Here is a 13,610-nt window from a genome sequence, read left to right as displayed (position 1 = left end):
TTCTGCTTTTCTGAGTCTCTTCTTCCCACAAGTTTGGCACCTGCCCTGCAAATACCATCTTCCTCGGAAAGAAGGCTTTCCTCAAGTTCCTGGTTCTCCCTGTCACCATCTAAGTTGAGCAGGAGGCCCCAGGTGTGCCTGAGTCAGGGACCATCTGGTAAACCCTGGCCAGGCACCGATGGGACACTAGTCTACGGGCACTGGACAAGGCCCAGCGTCTCTCCAAGGACGCTTATCAGTTGAAAGAGAAAGACCAATAATGATGCAGGGGAAGAGCCGGAAAGCGCGGGGTCAGCTTTCGCATCGCCAGGGAGGACAGGCGGTGCCCCAGGTCATCCCCGAGGGGCACGTGTCCCCAGCATGCGGCCCAGCTGGGCACCGTCCCGACTCTAGCCAGAGGAGAACGGCCCCCAGATTGGTCCAGTGTTCCTGATCGCAGGCGGCTGCAGCATGACAGCTGAATGTTATGGCTGCTTCTAGACTGGATCCTGGCCTGCAGGAAAACAAGAGCTGCATGGACACGACTGGCTAGGTGACATTGGGGACAGGCCCGTAGAGTCAAGAATCAGGGGCCTCAGTGACAGCTGCACAGCAGTCCCAACAGGGTGTGGCCTCTTCCCGGGGAGCACACAGACGCTCTCGGGGAAAGGGCCCTGCGAGGGCAGCGCACCTTCAAGGCTTCGGAGAAACGTGCGTGTGTGTCTGTGTATACATATGTGGCCTGTGTGTGTACGTGTGTGTCTCTGTATATATGTGTCTCTCTGTATATATGTACACACGTCTCTCTGTGTGTGTGTCTGTGTCTATACATGTGTCTGTGTACATGTGTGTACACATCCTCTGTGTGTATATGTGTGTGTCTCTGTGTATACATGTGTCTCTGTGTATATATGTGTGCACACGTCTCTCTGTGTGTCTCTCTGTGTGTATGTGTGTGTCTCTGTGTATACACGTGTCTCTCTGTGTATATGTGTGCACACGTCTCTGTGTGTGTATATGCGTGTGTCTGTGTTTATATATGTGTCTGTGCGTGTACAGCTTCCCAGGTAGTGTTAGTGGTAAAGAACCTGCCTGCCAATGCAGAAGACCTAAGAGATGTGGGCTTTAGTCCTGGGTTGGGAAGACCCCCTGGAGGAGGGCAGGGCAACCCACTCCAGCATTCTTACCTGGAGAATCCAATGGACAGAGGAGCCTGGTGGGCTACCATCCATGGGGTTGTGAGGAGTCAGACATGACGGCAGTGACTTAGCACACGTGCACATACGTATATGTGCACGTGTGTGTGCATCTGTGTTTGGCATGTGTCTCTGTGTGTATACGTCTCTCTTGTGTGTCTGTGTATATATGTGGTCTGTCCAGTGTGTCATTGTGCATGTGTCTCTGTGTGTGTGTGTGTGTTTCTGTGCATAGGTATCCCTGTACACGTGTGTGTCTCTGTGTATGTGTGGACTGTGTGTATACCTGTGTGTATATGTGTATCAGTATGTATGTGTGTTTATGTGTATCAGTATGTACGTGTGTATATGTGGTTTGTATGTCTGTGTGTTTATGTGTCTGTCTGTGTATCTGTAGATATGTCTGTGCATCTATGTATCTCTTTGTTTGTGTGACGGGCGGGCATGGTGGAGAGGTCTGACAGAATGTGGTCCACTGGAGAAGGGAATGGCAAACCACTTCAGTATTCTTGCCTTGAGAACCCCACGAACAGTATGAAAAGGCAAAATGATAGGATACTGAAAGAGGAACTCCACAGGTCAGTAGGTGTCCAATATGCTACTGGACATCAGTGGAGAAATAACTCCAGAATGAGATGGCTGGATGGCATCACTGACTCGATGGATGTGTGTCTGGGTGAACTCAGGGAGTTGGTGATGGACAGGGAGGCCTGGCATGCTGCAGTTCATGGGGTCGCAAAGAGTCGGACACGACTGAGCGACTGAACTGAACTGATGTATGTATATGTGTCTCTGTGTGTGTATGTGTGTGTGTGTATATGTGGTCTATGTGTATGTGTGTCTGTGTGTGTGAATGTGTGTGTGTGTATATGTGGTCTCTGTGTATATGTGTCTCTGTGTGTGTGTGTGTGTATATGTGGTCTCTGTGTATATGTGTCTCTGTGTGTATGTGTGTGTGTGTGTATATGTGTGTGTGTGGATGTGTGTGTGTATATGTGGTCTATGTGTATGTGTGTCTCTGTGTGTGTATATATGTGGTCTCTGTGTATATGTGTCTCTGTGTGTGTGTGTGTGTGTGTATATGTGGTCTCTGTGTATATGTGTCTCTCTGTGTGTGGATGTGTATATGTGGTCTCTGTGTATATGTGTCTCTGTGTGTGGATGTGTATATGTGGTCTATGTGTATATGTGTCTCTGTGTGTATGTGTGTGTGCATATATGTGGTCTCTGTGTATATGTGTCTCTGTGTGTGTGTGTGTATATATGTGTCTGTGTGTGGATGTGTGTGTGTATATGTGGTCTATGTGTATGTGTGTCTCTGTGTGTGTGTGTGTATGTGGTCTCTGTGTATATGTGTCTGTGTGTGTGTGTGTGTGTATATGTGGTCTCTGTGTGTGTATGTGTATATGTGGTCTCTGTGTATATGTGTCTCTGTGTGTGGATGTGTGTGTGTGTGTGTATATGTGGTCTATGTGTATGTGTGTGTGTGTGTGTATGTGGTCTCTGTGTATATGTGTCTCTGTGTGTGTATATGTGTATGTGTATATGTGGTGTATGTGTATATGTGTCTCTGTGTGTGGATGTGTGTGTGTGTGTATATGTGGTCTCTGTGTATATATGTCTCTCTCTGTGTGTATGTGTGTGTGTGTATATGTGGTCTCTGTGTGTGGATGTGTGTGTGTGTGTATATGTGGTCTATGTGTATGTGTGTCTCTGTGTGTGTATGTATATGTGGTTTCTGTGTATATGTGTCTCTGTGTATGTGTGTGTGTGTATATGTGGTCTCTGTGTATATGTGTCTCTGTGTGTATATGTGTGTGTGTATATGTGGTCTCTGTGTATATGTGTCTCTGTGTGTGTATGTGTGTGTGTATATGTGGTCTCTGTGTATATGTGTCTCTGTGTGTGCGTGTATATGTGGTCTATGTGTATATGTGTCTCTGTGTGTGTATATGTGTGTGTGTATATGTGGTCTCTGTGTATATGTGTCTCTGTGTGTGGATGTGGTCTGTGTGTATATTTATGTGTCAGTGTGTGTATGTGTGTTCTGTATGTTTGTGTCTGTGTGCTGCTATTTGCACATGTGATCTGTGTGTGTGTGTGTGTGGAGGGGCAGGGAGTGAGAACACAGGCCGGGGGGAACCCGTGTGACGAGCACGTGGGACTCTGCGTGCTCTTCTGATTCTCAGTGCTTTCAGATCATCTGCGATGAGTCTTTGAAGAGGCTGGCCGGCAGCTCCCAGGGCTGGAGTGGGGACCCCGGGGTCAGAGGCCCACTCGCAGGCACTGCCCTCCACCTCCAAGGGGAGGCCCTCTCCCGGGGGTGGCTAACTAACTGTCCTGCCTGGCCTGCCGGTCTCGGCCCCGCCCCTGCGCCCATCCCACTCGCCTTCCGAGCTCCCAATTCCGCTGACAGCCCTTGCTCTCTGTGGTCTCCTTTCCATTCTTGGTTCTTACTGATGTCAAGTTTAAAAAATTCCTTCACTGTTATTCCAGGGGGGATTCTGAGGGAGTGGAAATGGATTCAATCTGCCGCCTTTAACCCGAAGTCTCTAATCCTTTGCTTTTGCAATTTCTTCTGGTCATAGATGACCTGTCCTTTTCTGGAAGAGTAACAGCCTCAATTTAGGGCTGCGCTTGCTCTGTGTGCCGGGCAGGAGCCGCCGGCAGAGGGCGCGCGAGTGGGGCCTGGGCACGGCAAGGCCTGGGCACTCCGGAGGAGGCCACACACCGACGCTGTAAGTGCAAGCCTGGCATTCTTTCTGACAGGAAACTGAAATCTGATGCCTGATTTTAAAAGAGAAAGGAAGAGAAGGCGAAACTAAGTGTTCTTGGTTGGGGAGGCCGGGCTCAGACCGGCTGTGTTGGGGGCTGCGTGAAGCCCGCTATGGAGAGAGGGGAGGGAGGTGCTGAGGTCCCGGGCAGGGCCCACGGGCCCTGGAGCCCGGGCGGGCGTCCGCAGCTGCTTCCGGGCGCTTCACACCAGCCGGCCCAGCATGCAGACACGTCACCAGAAACACAGCTCGGGGCCCTTCATGTGTCTCCTCCCCTGCTCACATCCAGTGGGTGCAGACGGCCCCAGGACCACGGGCAACGCCCCAGAGGCTCTCCAGGTGGCTCGGGCTCCTGCAGTCAGTGGGACTGTGGCTCGTGGCGGAGACCCCACGGGCAGCAGCCCCCAATCCCCGGGGGAGACGCCGCCCTGCAGGGTGCTCTGAGCCCCTGGGTGAGGTTCCGGGGGACGACCTTCCAAACAGCATTAGAAGGAAGAGTGGGCTCCGGGACAGAGTCCAGGACTAGGAAATGGCCTCTCTAAGGGGGACAGGCTGGACCGCACAGTCCAAACGTCTGCCTCCCCGTCTGAGGCGACTCAGCGACAGACTTCCCAGCGCAGTGAGGAGGGCACCCTGCACACCTACCTGGAACACCAGGACCCCCGTGTGGGAAACGGCCAGCTTGATCTTGGCCCCCTCCCGGTCAGAAGCTGAGTGAAACCTGATGCCGTACATGTCCAGCTTCCGGGCAATTTCCAGCACCTGGAAGTCTGACTCAGCAGGCGTCTGGCCCCTGCAATGAAAGACAGCAAGTTCACAGCGCTCCTGAGAGCAGAAACTCGGACAGAGAGACCGGGAAACCAGAATGGACACGCAAGCAGCTCAGGGGCTCCGGTCTCCCGGGGGCCGGCCCCTCCCCACAGATATTTACCCACAACAAAGGACACGGCACACAGGCCACAGCAACTGTCCCCTTCCTTCCGGCCTGTACTCCCCAGAGGGGCGGATATGTTCTTTGCACTCCTGAGATGCTCAGCCTTATAATTTTATCTTAATACAGACAAAATGACGTGCAAACATTACAGGCAGAGACGAATACTAAAGACGGGACACACCACGTATTTAATGGTATTTAATGGTATCTCTGACTCGAGATGGACGGCATCACTGACTCGATGGATGTGAGTCTGAGTGAACTCTAGGAGTTGGTGATGGACAGGGAGGCCTGGTGTGCTGCAATTCATGGGGTCGCAAAGAGTCGGACACGACTGAGTGACTGATCTGAACTGAACTGAATGGTATCTAATGGACTTCCCTGGTGGCTCAGACGGTTAACTATTGCCTGGAAAATCCCATGGACAGAGGAGCCTGGTAGGCTACAGTCCATGGGGTCGGAAAGAGTCAGACACGACTGAGCGACTTCACTTTCATTAAACCCACTTCAAAACTTTAAAAGGTACAATGCTAACCATTAGAATATACCTTTATAAAAATTAAATTATGCAAATGAACAAAAATAGAATCACCAAAACAACTGGCGTTATCCTCGCCTGGCACACGGTCCGCAGACAGCGAGCAGCTCCAGGGCAGGGCGCTCAGGACAGCCCAAAGCCTCCACGAGCAACTTCCATCAACAGCTCTTTTTCTTCTTGCTTCTGAAAGCCTCAGTTTTTGCATCTTTTAGGAATAACACAACTGCTTGGCTTACGCCATTCTTGGAATTTCCATTCTTTGATGAAAATGTCCATCCTTTGAAGCTGACTAGACGTTTGTCAACTGACACTCTAATAAGCCATCAGCAAGGCGATGACCCTGCTGCATGCACATGTCTCCTTCACATGCTCATCTCCCGACGGACACTGTGTTCTGGCCATCGTAAGGAACGCAGCTGTGAGCACAGGGGTGCGTGCATCTTTTCTCGTCAGGGTTTCTGTTCTCTTTCCATAAACACCCAGGAGTGGAATTTTTTATTTAATTTTAGATTTTTAATTGGAGTTGATTCACAGTGTGGTGCTAGTTTTTGGTGTAGAGCACAGTGGATCTGATACATACACACATCTACTCTTTTCTAGATTCTTCTCCCATGTAGGCCATCACAGGAACCTCCACTTTGTTTTCCACAGCCGCTGCACCGATGTACGTTCCCACAACAACGCACAAGGGCCCCCTCCTCTCCGCATCCTCACCAACACTCATCTCCTGTCTTTTTAAAAAAGGACACACAGCTGAGGTACAATATTATATAAGCTATAGGTGTGAAACAGGATTCATAAGTTTCAAAGGTTACATACTCCATTTATAGTTGTTATAAATACCAGCTATATATTTAGAAATCAGTGAACTAAAATGAACCAGAATGGGTGAATTTAATTCAGATGACCATTATATCTACTACAGTGGGCAAGAACCCTCCAGAAGAAATGGAGTAGCCCTCATAGTCAACAAGAGTCCGAAATGCAGTATTTGGGTACGATCTCAAAAGTGACAGAATGATCTCTGTTTGTTTCCAAGGTAAACATTCAATATCACAGTAATCCACGTCTATGCCCCAACCACTAATGCCCAAGAAGCTGAAATTGAACGGTCCTATAAAGACCTACAAGACCTTCTAGAACTAACACCAAAAAATCATGTCCTTTTCATCATAGGGGACTGGAATGCAAAAGTGGGAAGTCAAGAGATACCTGGAATAACAGGCAAATTTGGCCTTGGAATACAGAATGAAGCAGGGCAAAGGCTAACGGTTTTGCCAAGAGAATGCATTGGTCATAGCAAATACCCTCTTCCAACAACACAAAAGACGACTCTACACATGGATATCACCAGATGGCCAATACTGAAATCAGATTGATTATATTCTTTGCAGCCAAAGATGGAGAAGTTCTATACAGTCAGCAAAAACAAGACCAGGAGCTGACTGTGACTCAGATCATGAACTCCTTATTGCCAAATTCAGACTTAAATTGAAGAAAGCAGGGAAAACCACTAGGCCATTCAGGTATGACCTAGATCAAATCCCTTACAATTATACAGTGAAAGTGACAAATAGATTCAAGGGACTAGATCTGATAGACAGAGTGCCTGATGAACTATGGACAGAGGTTCATGACATTGTACAGGAGACAGGGATCAAGACCATCCCCAAGAAAAAGAAATGCAGAAAAGCAAAATGGCTGTCTGAGGAGGCCTTACAAATAGCTTTGAAAAAAAGAGAAGTGAAAAGCAAAGGAGAAAAGGAAAGATATACCCATTTGAATGCAGAGTTCCAAAGAATAGCAAGGAGAGGTAAGAAAGCCTTCCTCAGTGATCAGTGCAAAGAAATAGAGGAAAATAATAGAATGGGAAAGACTAGAGATTCTTCCGGAGAAGGCAATGGCAACCCACTCCAGTGCTCTTGCCTGGAGAATCCCAGGGACAGAGGAGCCTGTTGGGCTGCCGTCTGTGGGGTTGCACAGAGTCAGACACGACTGACGCGACTTAGCAGCAGCATAGCAGCAGAGATTCTTCAAGAAAGTTAGAGATACCAAGGGAACATTTCATGCAAAGATGGGCTCAATAAAGGACAGAAATGGTATGCACCTAACAGAAGCAGAAGATAGTAAGAAGAGGTGACAAGAATACAAAGAACTATATAAAACAGATCTTCATGACCCAGATAGCCATGATGGTATGATCACTCACCTAGAGCTAGACATCCTCAGTGCAAAATCAAGTGGGCCTTAGGAAGTATCACTATGAACAAAGCTAGTGGAGGTGATGGAATTCCAGCTGAGGTTTTTCAAATCCTAAAAGATGATGTTGTGAAAGTACTGAACTCAATATGCTAGCAAATTTGGAAAACTCAGCAGTGGCCACAGGACTGAAAAAGGTCCGTTTTCATTCCAATCCCAAAGAAGGGCAATGCCAAAGAATGCTCAAACTACTGCACAATTGCACTCATTTCACACGCTAGTAAAGTAACGCTCAGAGTTCTCCATGCCAGGCTGCAAACGTGAACCAAGAACTTCCAGATGAGTCAAGCTGGATTTAGAAAAGGCAGAGGAACCAGAGATCAAATTGCCAACATCTGCTGGATCATAGAAAAAGCAAGAGAATTCCAGAAAAACATCTGCTGCATTGACTAAACTAAAGCTTTTGACTGTGTGGATCAGAGCAAACTGTGGAAAATTCTTCAACAGATGGAAATATCAGACCACCTTACCTGCCTCCTGAGAAATCTGTATGTAGGTCAAGAAGCAACAGTTAGAACCAGACACGGAACAATGGACTGGTTCAAAATTGGGAAAGGAGTATATCCAGGCTGTATACTGTCACCCTGCTTATATAACTTATATGCAGAGTTCAGTTCAGTTCACTTGCTCAGTCGTGTCTGACTCTGCAACATCATGGACTGCAGCACGCCAGGCCTCCCCGTCCATCACCAACTCCCACAGCTTGCTCAAACTTATGTCCATTGAGTCAGTGATGCCATCCAAGCATCTCATCCTCTGTCTTCTCCTTCTCCTCCTGCCTTCAATCTTTGTCATCATCAAGGTCTTTTCTAATGAGGTGACTCTTTGCATCAGGTGGCCAAAGTCTTGGAGCTTCAGCTTCAGCATCAGTCTTTCCAATGAACATTCAGGACTGATTTCCTTAGGATGGACTGGTTGGATCTCCTTGCAGAGTACATCATGCGAAATGTCGGGCTGGGTGAAGCACAAGCTGGAATCAAGACTGCTGGGAGAAATATCAATAACCTCAGATACACAGATGACACCACCCCACTGGGAGAAAGTGAAGCAGAACTCAACAGCCTCTTGATGAAAGTGAAAGAGGAGAGTGAAGAAGCAGGCTTAAAAATCAACATTCAAAAAACTAAGATCATGGCATCTCATCCCATCACTTCATGACAAACAGACGGGAAAACGATGGAAACCGTGTCAGACTTTATTTTCCTGGGCTCCAAAATCACCGCAGATGGTGACTGCAGCCATGAAATTAAAAGATGCTTGCTCCTTGGAAGAAAAGCTACGACCACCCTAGGGAGCACATTATTAATGTGTTTTTAAAGCAGAGACGTTACTTTGCTGACAAAGGTTCATCTAGTCAAACTATGGCTCTTGCAGTGGTCATGTATGGATGTGAGAGTTGGACTATAAAGAAAGCTGAGCACTGAAGAATTGATGCTTTTGAACTGTGGTGTTGGAGAAGACTCTTGAGAGTCTCTTGAATTGCAAGGAGATCCAACCAGTCCATCCTGAAGGAGATCAGTCCTGGGTGTTCATTGGGAGGACTGATGCTGAATCTGAAGCTCCAATACTAATACTTTGGCCACCTGATGTGAAGAGTCAACTCATTAGAAAAAGACTCTGACGTTGGGAAAGACTGAAGGCAGGAGGAGAAGGAGAAGACGAGATGGTTGCCTGGCATCACTGACTTGATGGACATGAGTTTGAACAAGCTCCAGAAGGTGGTGAAGGACAGGGAAGCCTGCCATCCACGGGGTCGCCAAGAGTCAGACGCGACTGAGCAGCTCCACAACCGGCTGCATCCCCTGTGACAGCACAGCCGGCAGCTAGCCTGGTGTATACACAGCAGCTGCAGCTCTTACTCCTCTGCCCTGTCCCCTCTTCCCCAGCCCTCTCCCCCGGTATCCCCTATATCACACGTCTATATCACGTGTCTGTTTCTGTCTTGTTCTATCCACTAGTTTGCTGCATTTCTAAGATTCCATATGTAAGTGAAATCATGTAGAATTTGTTCTTCTCTGTCTGAGTTATTTCACTTGGCACAATAGCCTCCAGGCCCATCCATAATGTTGCAAGTAACAGGGTTTCTTTCTTCCTGTGGCTGAGCAGTATTCCATTGTGTATGTGTATATACATGCACACACACGCACGCACGCACGCCCGCATCTTCTTTGTCCACTGCTCTGTTGATCTGTTTCTCGTCCTCTGTCGCAGCCTCTGGCAGGTGTGAGACGGCGTCTCACCGTGGTTTTGATGTGCGTCTCCCTGCTGACTGGCGGCGCTGAACATCTTTTCACGTGTCTGTGTTTCTTTAGAAAGATGTCTCTTCAGGTCCTCCGCTCAGTTTTCAATCAGGTTGGTTGTTTTTTCATGTTGACTTGTATGACTTCTGTGTGTATTTTGGATGCTGACTCTTTAACCAGACATATTTTCTCCTATTCAGTAGGTAGCCTTTGTTTTGTTGATAAGTCTCCTTTGCCGTGCAAAAGCCTTTTGGTTTTATTAGGTCCCATTTGTTAATTTCTGCTTGATCCCCTTGCCTGAGGAGACACATCCAGTTGACCCTTGAACAAATCGGGGGTTAGGGGCCCCAACCCTCTGCACACACCCGCCGTCGGCCCTCGGTATCCATGGTTCTACATCTGAGAATTCAACCCGCCTCGGACCACCCCATGTAGCATCTGCTACTGAAAACAGCCCGTGTGTGAGTGGACTTGCCCAGGTCGAGCCTGTGTTGTTAAGGGGTCTACTGTACTGCTAAAGTCCATGTCCAAGAACATACCGTCTGTTTTCTTCCAGGAGTTTCATGGTTTCAGGTTCTACAAGGCTTTTTCTGGCTCCATAGCTTAAACCAGGACTAGAGCCTTGGGTGCTGGCCGCCTGTACGGCCCCAGACTGCTGGCTCGGGCGCATCCTTGCAGTTCATCCTTGTGGCTCATCTTTGCAGTTCATTCCTGTCTCATTCATACTCGTGGTTCATCTTTGTGGTTCATTGTCGTGGCTCAACTTTGTGGTTCATCTTTGCGGTTCATCCTTGCAGCTCATCTTTGCAGTTCATTCTCGTCATTCATACTCGTGGCTCATCTTTGCGGTTCATCCTTGCGGTTCATTCTTGCAGTCCTCGCAGAGTGGGCTCCGCCCGTCACTCCAGCCCATAGGTCACAACTGACAGGTCTGGAAGCCAGTGCTGCCCGACCAGACACGCAGAAGGCCCCTGTGGCTGCGAGCAGAACACGTGGACAAGCACAGTCCTTCAGGAAGGGGAGGGGACCTTCAGTGGTCTGACCTGGGTCTGTGTCACTCAAACCCGCCCTCACCCCAAGCCCAAAGCAGGGCCTGCAGCAGAGCCTCACCGACAGGGCGTCGGTGCGTCTGCAGGCTCCCTCCCCGGGGCCAGGCCTCCAGGACCCTCCCCGCAAGTGGCTCCCCAGCCTGGCCCGGCCTCTCCATCTCTTAGTTCCTCTTTGGTCACCCTCACCTCACCCCAGGGCCGCGTCTCAGGGAGCTAGACAACAGGGCTGTGGCACAGGTGACCCCACCCTGGACCCCCGACCTGGCGTGGCCACCACAGGACCTGGTCTGCCCCAGGGAGGGGCAGGGGCGAGCGTCTCGCCCGAGCCTGACGATGCCCAACTCACGCGAGCTCGCGGTGAAACGCCAGGATCCTGTGCAGGGCATGCTCCTGCCGTGGCACATACTCGTGGGCACGCAAGTGCTCCCTGTCCAGCGCCTCATCGTAGTCCCCGACTTCCGCTGAGGTGAGAGAGGAACAGTAGGCAATCTTAGTGCTTACGTAAAAATACAAGCATGTAAATGCATGAACTAAAAGCAAAAAGATTCTAATTCTGTAGTATGAGAATATACCCCTCAAACAAAATTCTGTACTAGATTTTCCCAAATATCTTATGCTATTAGAGGCAAACACACAGGTGAAGGGAATTTCTCCTGAGTCCTGAACAGGAAAGATGCTGGTGAGCAACTTGGGCGGCAAATCCCGAGCTGTGGTTGGCTACATTTTCATCCACGCTTTCTCTGTCAGCTATCTCAGGACCACTGCACCCAGGATAAGGTCCTGTGTTTTGTTTCGGGATAATGCATTTTAAATTGTTTTTTCCTTCAGTACTTCTCAAATTCTCAAAAAACAATGACAGTCTCCAGTTTCATGTATTTTAAGGCTATACTCATTTGAAAAACAGCGGTTAAAGCCCAGCACTTTTAAGCAATACACTCTGTTTGGAGACATTTCACCCTCACAGAAGGCCCGCAGGCACAGGGTCACACCTTGGCACAAGTGTGTAACAACAGGACCTGCCCCCCGACCCTGCACCCACCGCCCAGATCAGGACCACCTGCTGCTGCGTCCTAGCTGCTGCATGGGTGTCTTGGCAGCTGCCTGACATGTCTCTGCAGCCAAGGACCAGGTAGAACCCTACAGCACATCTAGCCGTGTGCATTTTCACCGGCCTCCAGTCTCTGCAGCACAGGCCTGAGGTGGACACGTCACTGAGGGACACCTGAGCTGCATGCACAGCCCTCAAGCAAGAGGCACCGCCAAATGGTGCTGTGCACTGAAGAGCCACCTTCCATCTGACACGACCTGGACAAACAAGAACTGAAAGAGTCCCGAGAGTCCCTTGGACTGCAAGCAGATCCAACCAGTCAATCCTAAAGGTAATCAGTCCTTAATACTCATTGGAAGGACTGATGCTGAAGCTGTTCTCCAATACTTGAGCCATCCGGTGAGAAGAGCAAACTCATTGGAAAAGACCCCGATGCTGAGAAAAACTGAAGGCAGGAGAAGAAGGGGATGACAGGGGATCAGACGGCTGGATGGCATCACCGACTCAATGGACATGTTTGAGCAAACTCTGGGAGACAGTGAAGGATAGGGAAGCCTGGTGTGCTGCAGTCCATGGGGTCACAAAGAGGCAGACACAACTTAACAACTGAACAACAATAAAGATGCTTCAACACTTGTGTTGCCAACCATGAACAAGACCCACCTGGCAGGACGGCAAACCTCTGGGAACACTTGCCGTTTGGAGATGGTGTGTCAGGGACGGACCAAGGAAGGCACATACCCTACGGTCCTAACATGCTGGGCCCTGTCTCTGCCCTGCTTCCTGCACCCACACTCCAGAGCGTCCACTCTACACAGAAGACGTGGTCCAGCGCCCTCACTCCAGAGCGTCCATTCTACACAGAAGACGTGGTCCTGCACCCTCACTCCAGAGCATCCGTTCTGCACAGAAGACGTGGTCCAGCCCAGGAGCCTTCCGGGCCTCCTCCTTTCTGTCCTGCACCGGGCAGCACACACCTGCTCCCCACAGCCTCCCCTCGTGCTCCTCCCAGCTCAAGTCTGAAGTCCATAATGCACCGTGCTCTGAAGCATCACCCGCTGAGATGCTGGAGGGTCTCCTCTGTCCTTCAGGGACTGATGCCTGCCTTGCATGGGGGCTGTGATGTCACCCCAGAGTCGGGGTACAGCCTGGAGCCCAAACTGGAGGTCTGAGGCCAAGGGAGACCGTTGGGGTCTCACATGGCCTGTCTCCCTCCCAGGCAGGAAGCTAACTTTTAGCCCCTCAGAAAAACCTGGGCACAGCGGGTCCCGTGAGTGTGGGCCGCGTGGGGACACTCACCCTGTAGGAGGTGGGACGCCAGGAGGGCAGCCGTGGTGTCCGTGCAGGTCAGACGTTCCTCCAGAAGGTCTCTCTTAAGCTGCAGGGCAAACAAGTATCTAGGAGGAGACAGAAGCACACAAATCAGGCCCAAGGCTCCTGGGACACATGCCCCCCATGTCGCAGGAAGACACACAGCCCTGCCGCACTGAGCAGACGGTGCCAGGCGGCCTGGCCCCACAGAGCTCAGCATCCACATGGCGGCCGGCACACCACACGCTGGGCACCAGACCGCCCGGAGCTGCACTTTCCAGG

General features: G+C 50.0%; 1 protein-coding gene across 9 annotated transcripts in view; it reads right to left on the bottom strand.

Annotated features, from left to right (window-relative positions):
• FARP2 (FERM, ARH/RhoGEF and pleckstrin domain protein 2) overlaps positions 1 to 13,610 on the bottom strand; it is a 98,632-nt gene that overhangs the window by 36,481 nt on the left and 48,541 nt on the right. For 8 of the 9 annotated variants that reach the window (XR_011463784.1, XR_011463785.1, XM_070368663.1 and 5 more), the window contains exons 6-8: positions 13,317 to 13,414; positions 11,316 to 11,430; positions 4,595 to 4,742 (exon numbers count right to left, since the gene is read on the bottom strand). Coding sequence is in view for 7 of the 9 variants with exons in the window: in XM_070368663.1 (XP_070224764.1) it covers positions 4,595 to 4,742; positions 11,316 to 11,430; positions 13,317 to 13,414 (361 nt within the window). In the remaining 2 variants the exon portion in view is untranslated. Of the gene's footprint in view, positions 1 to 4,594; positions 4,743 to 10,459; positions 10,966 to 11,315; positions 11,431 to 13,316; positions 13,415 to 13,610 lie in introns of those variants that run through there. The other variant, XM_070368668.1, reaches the window with a different exon arrangement.

Source organism: Bos mutus, chromosome 3 (assembly GCF_027580195.1).
Source record: "Bos mutus isolate GX-2022 chromosome 3, NWIPB_WYAK_1.1, whole genome shotgun sequence".
NCBI lineage: Eukaryota > Metazoa > Chordata > Mammalia > Artiodactyla > Bovidae > Bos > Bos mutus.
This window is presented reverse-complemented; position numbering and strand designations above follow the sequence as displayed.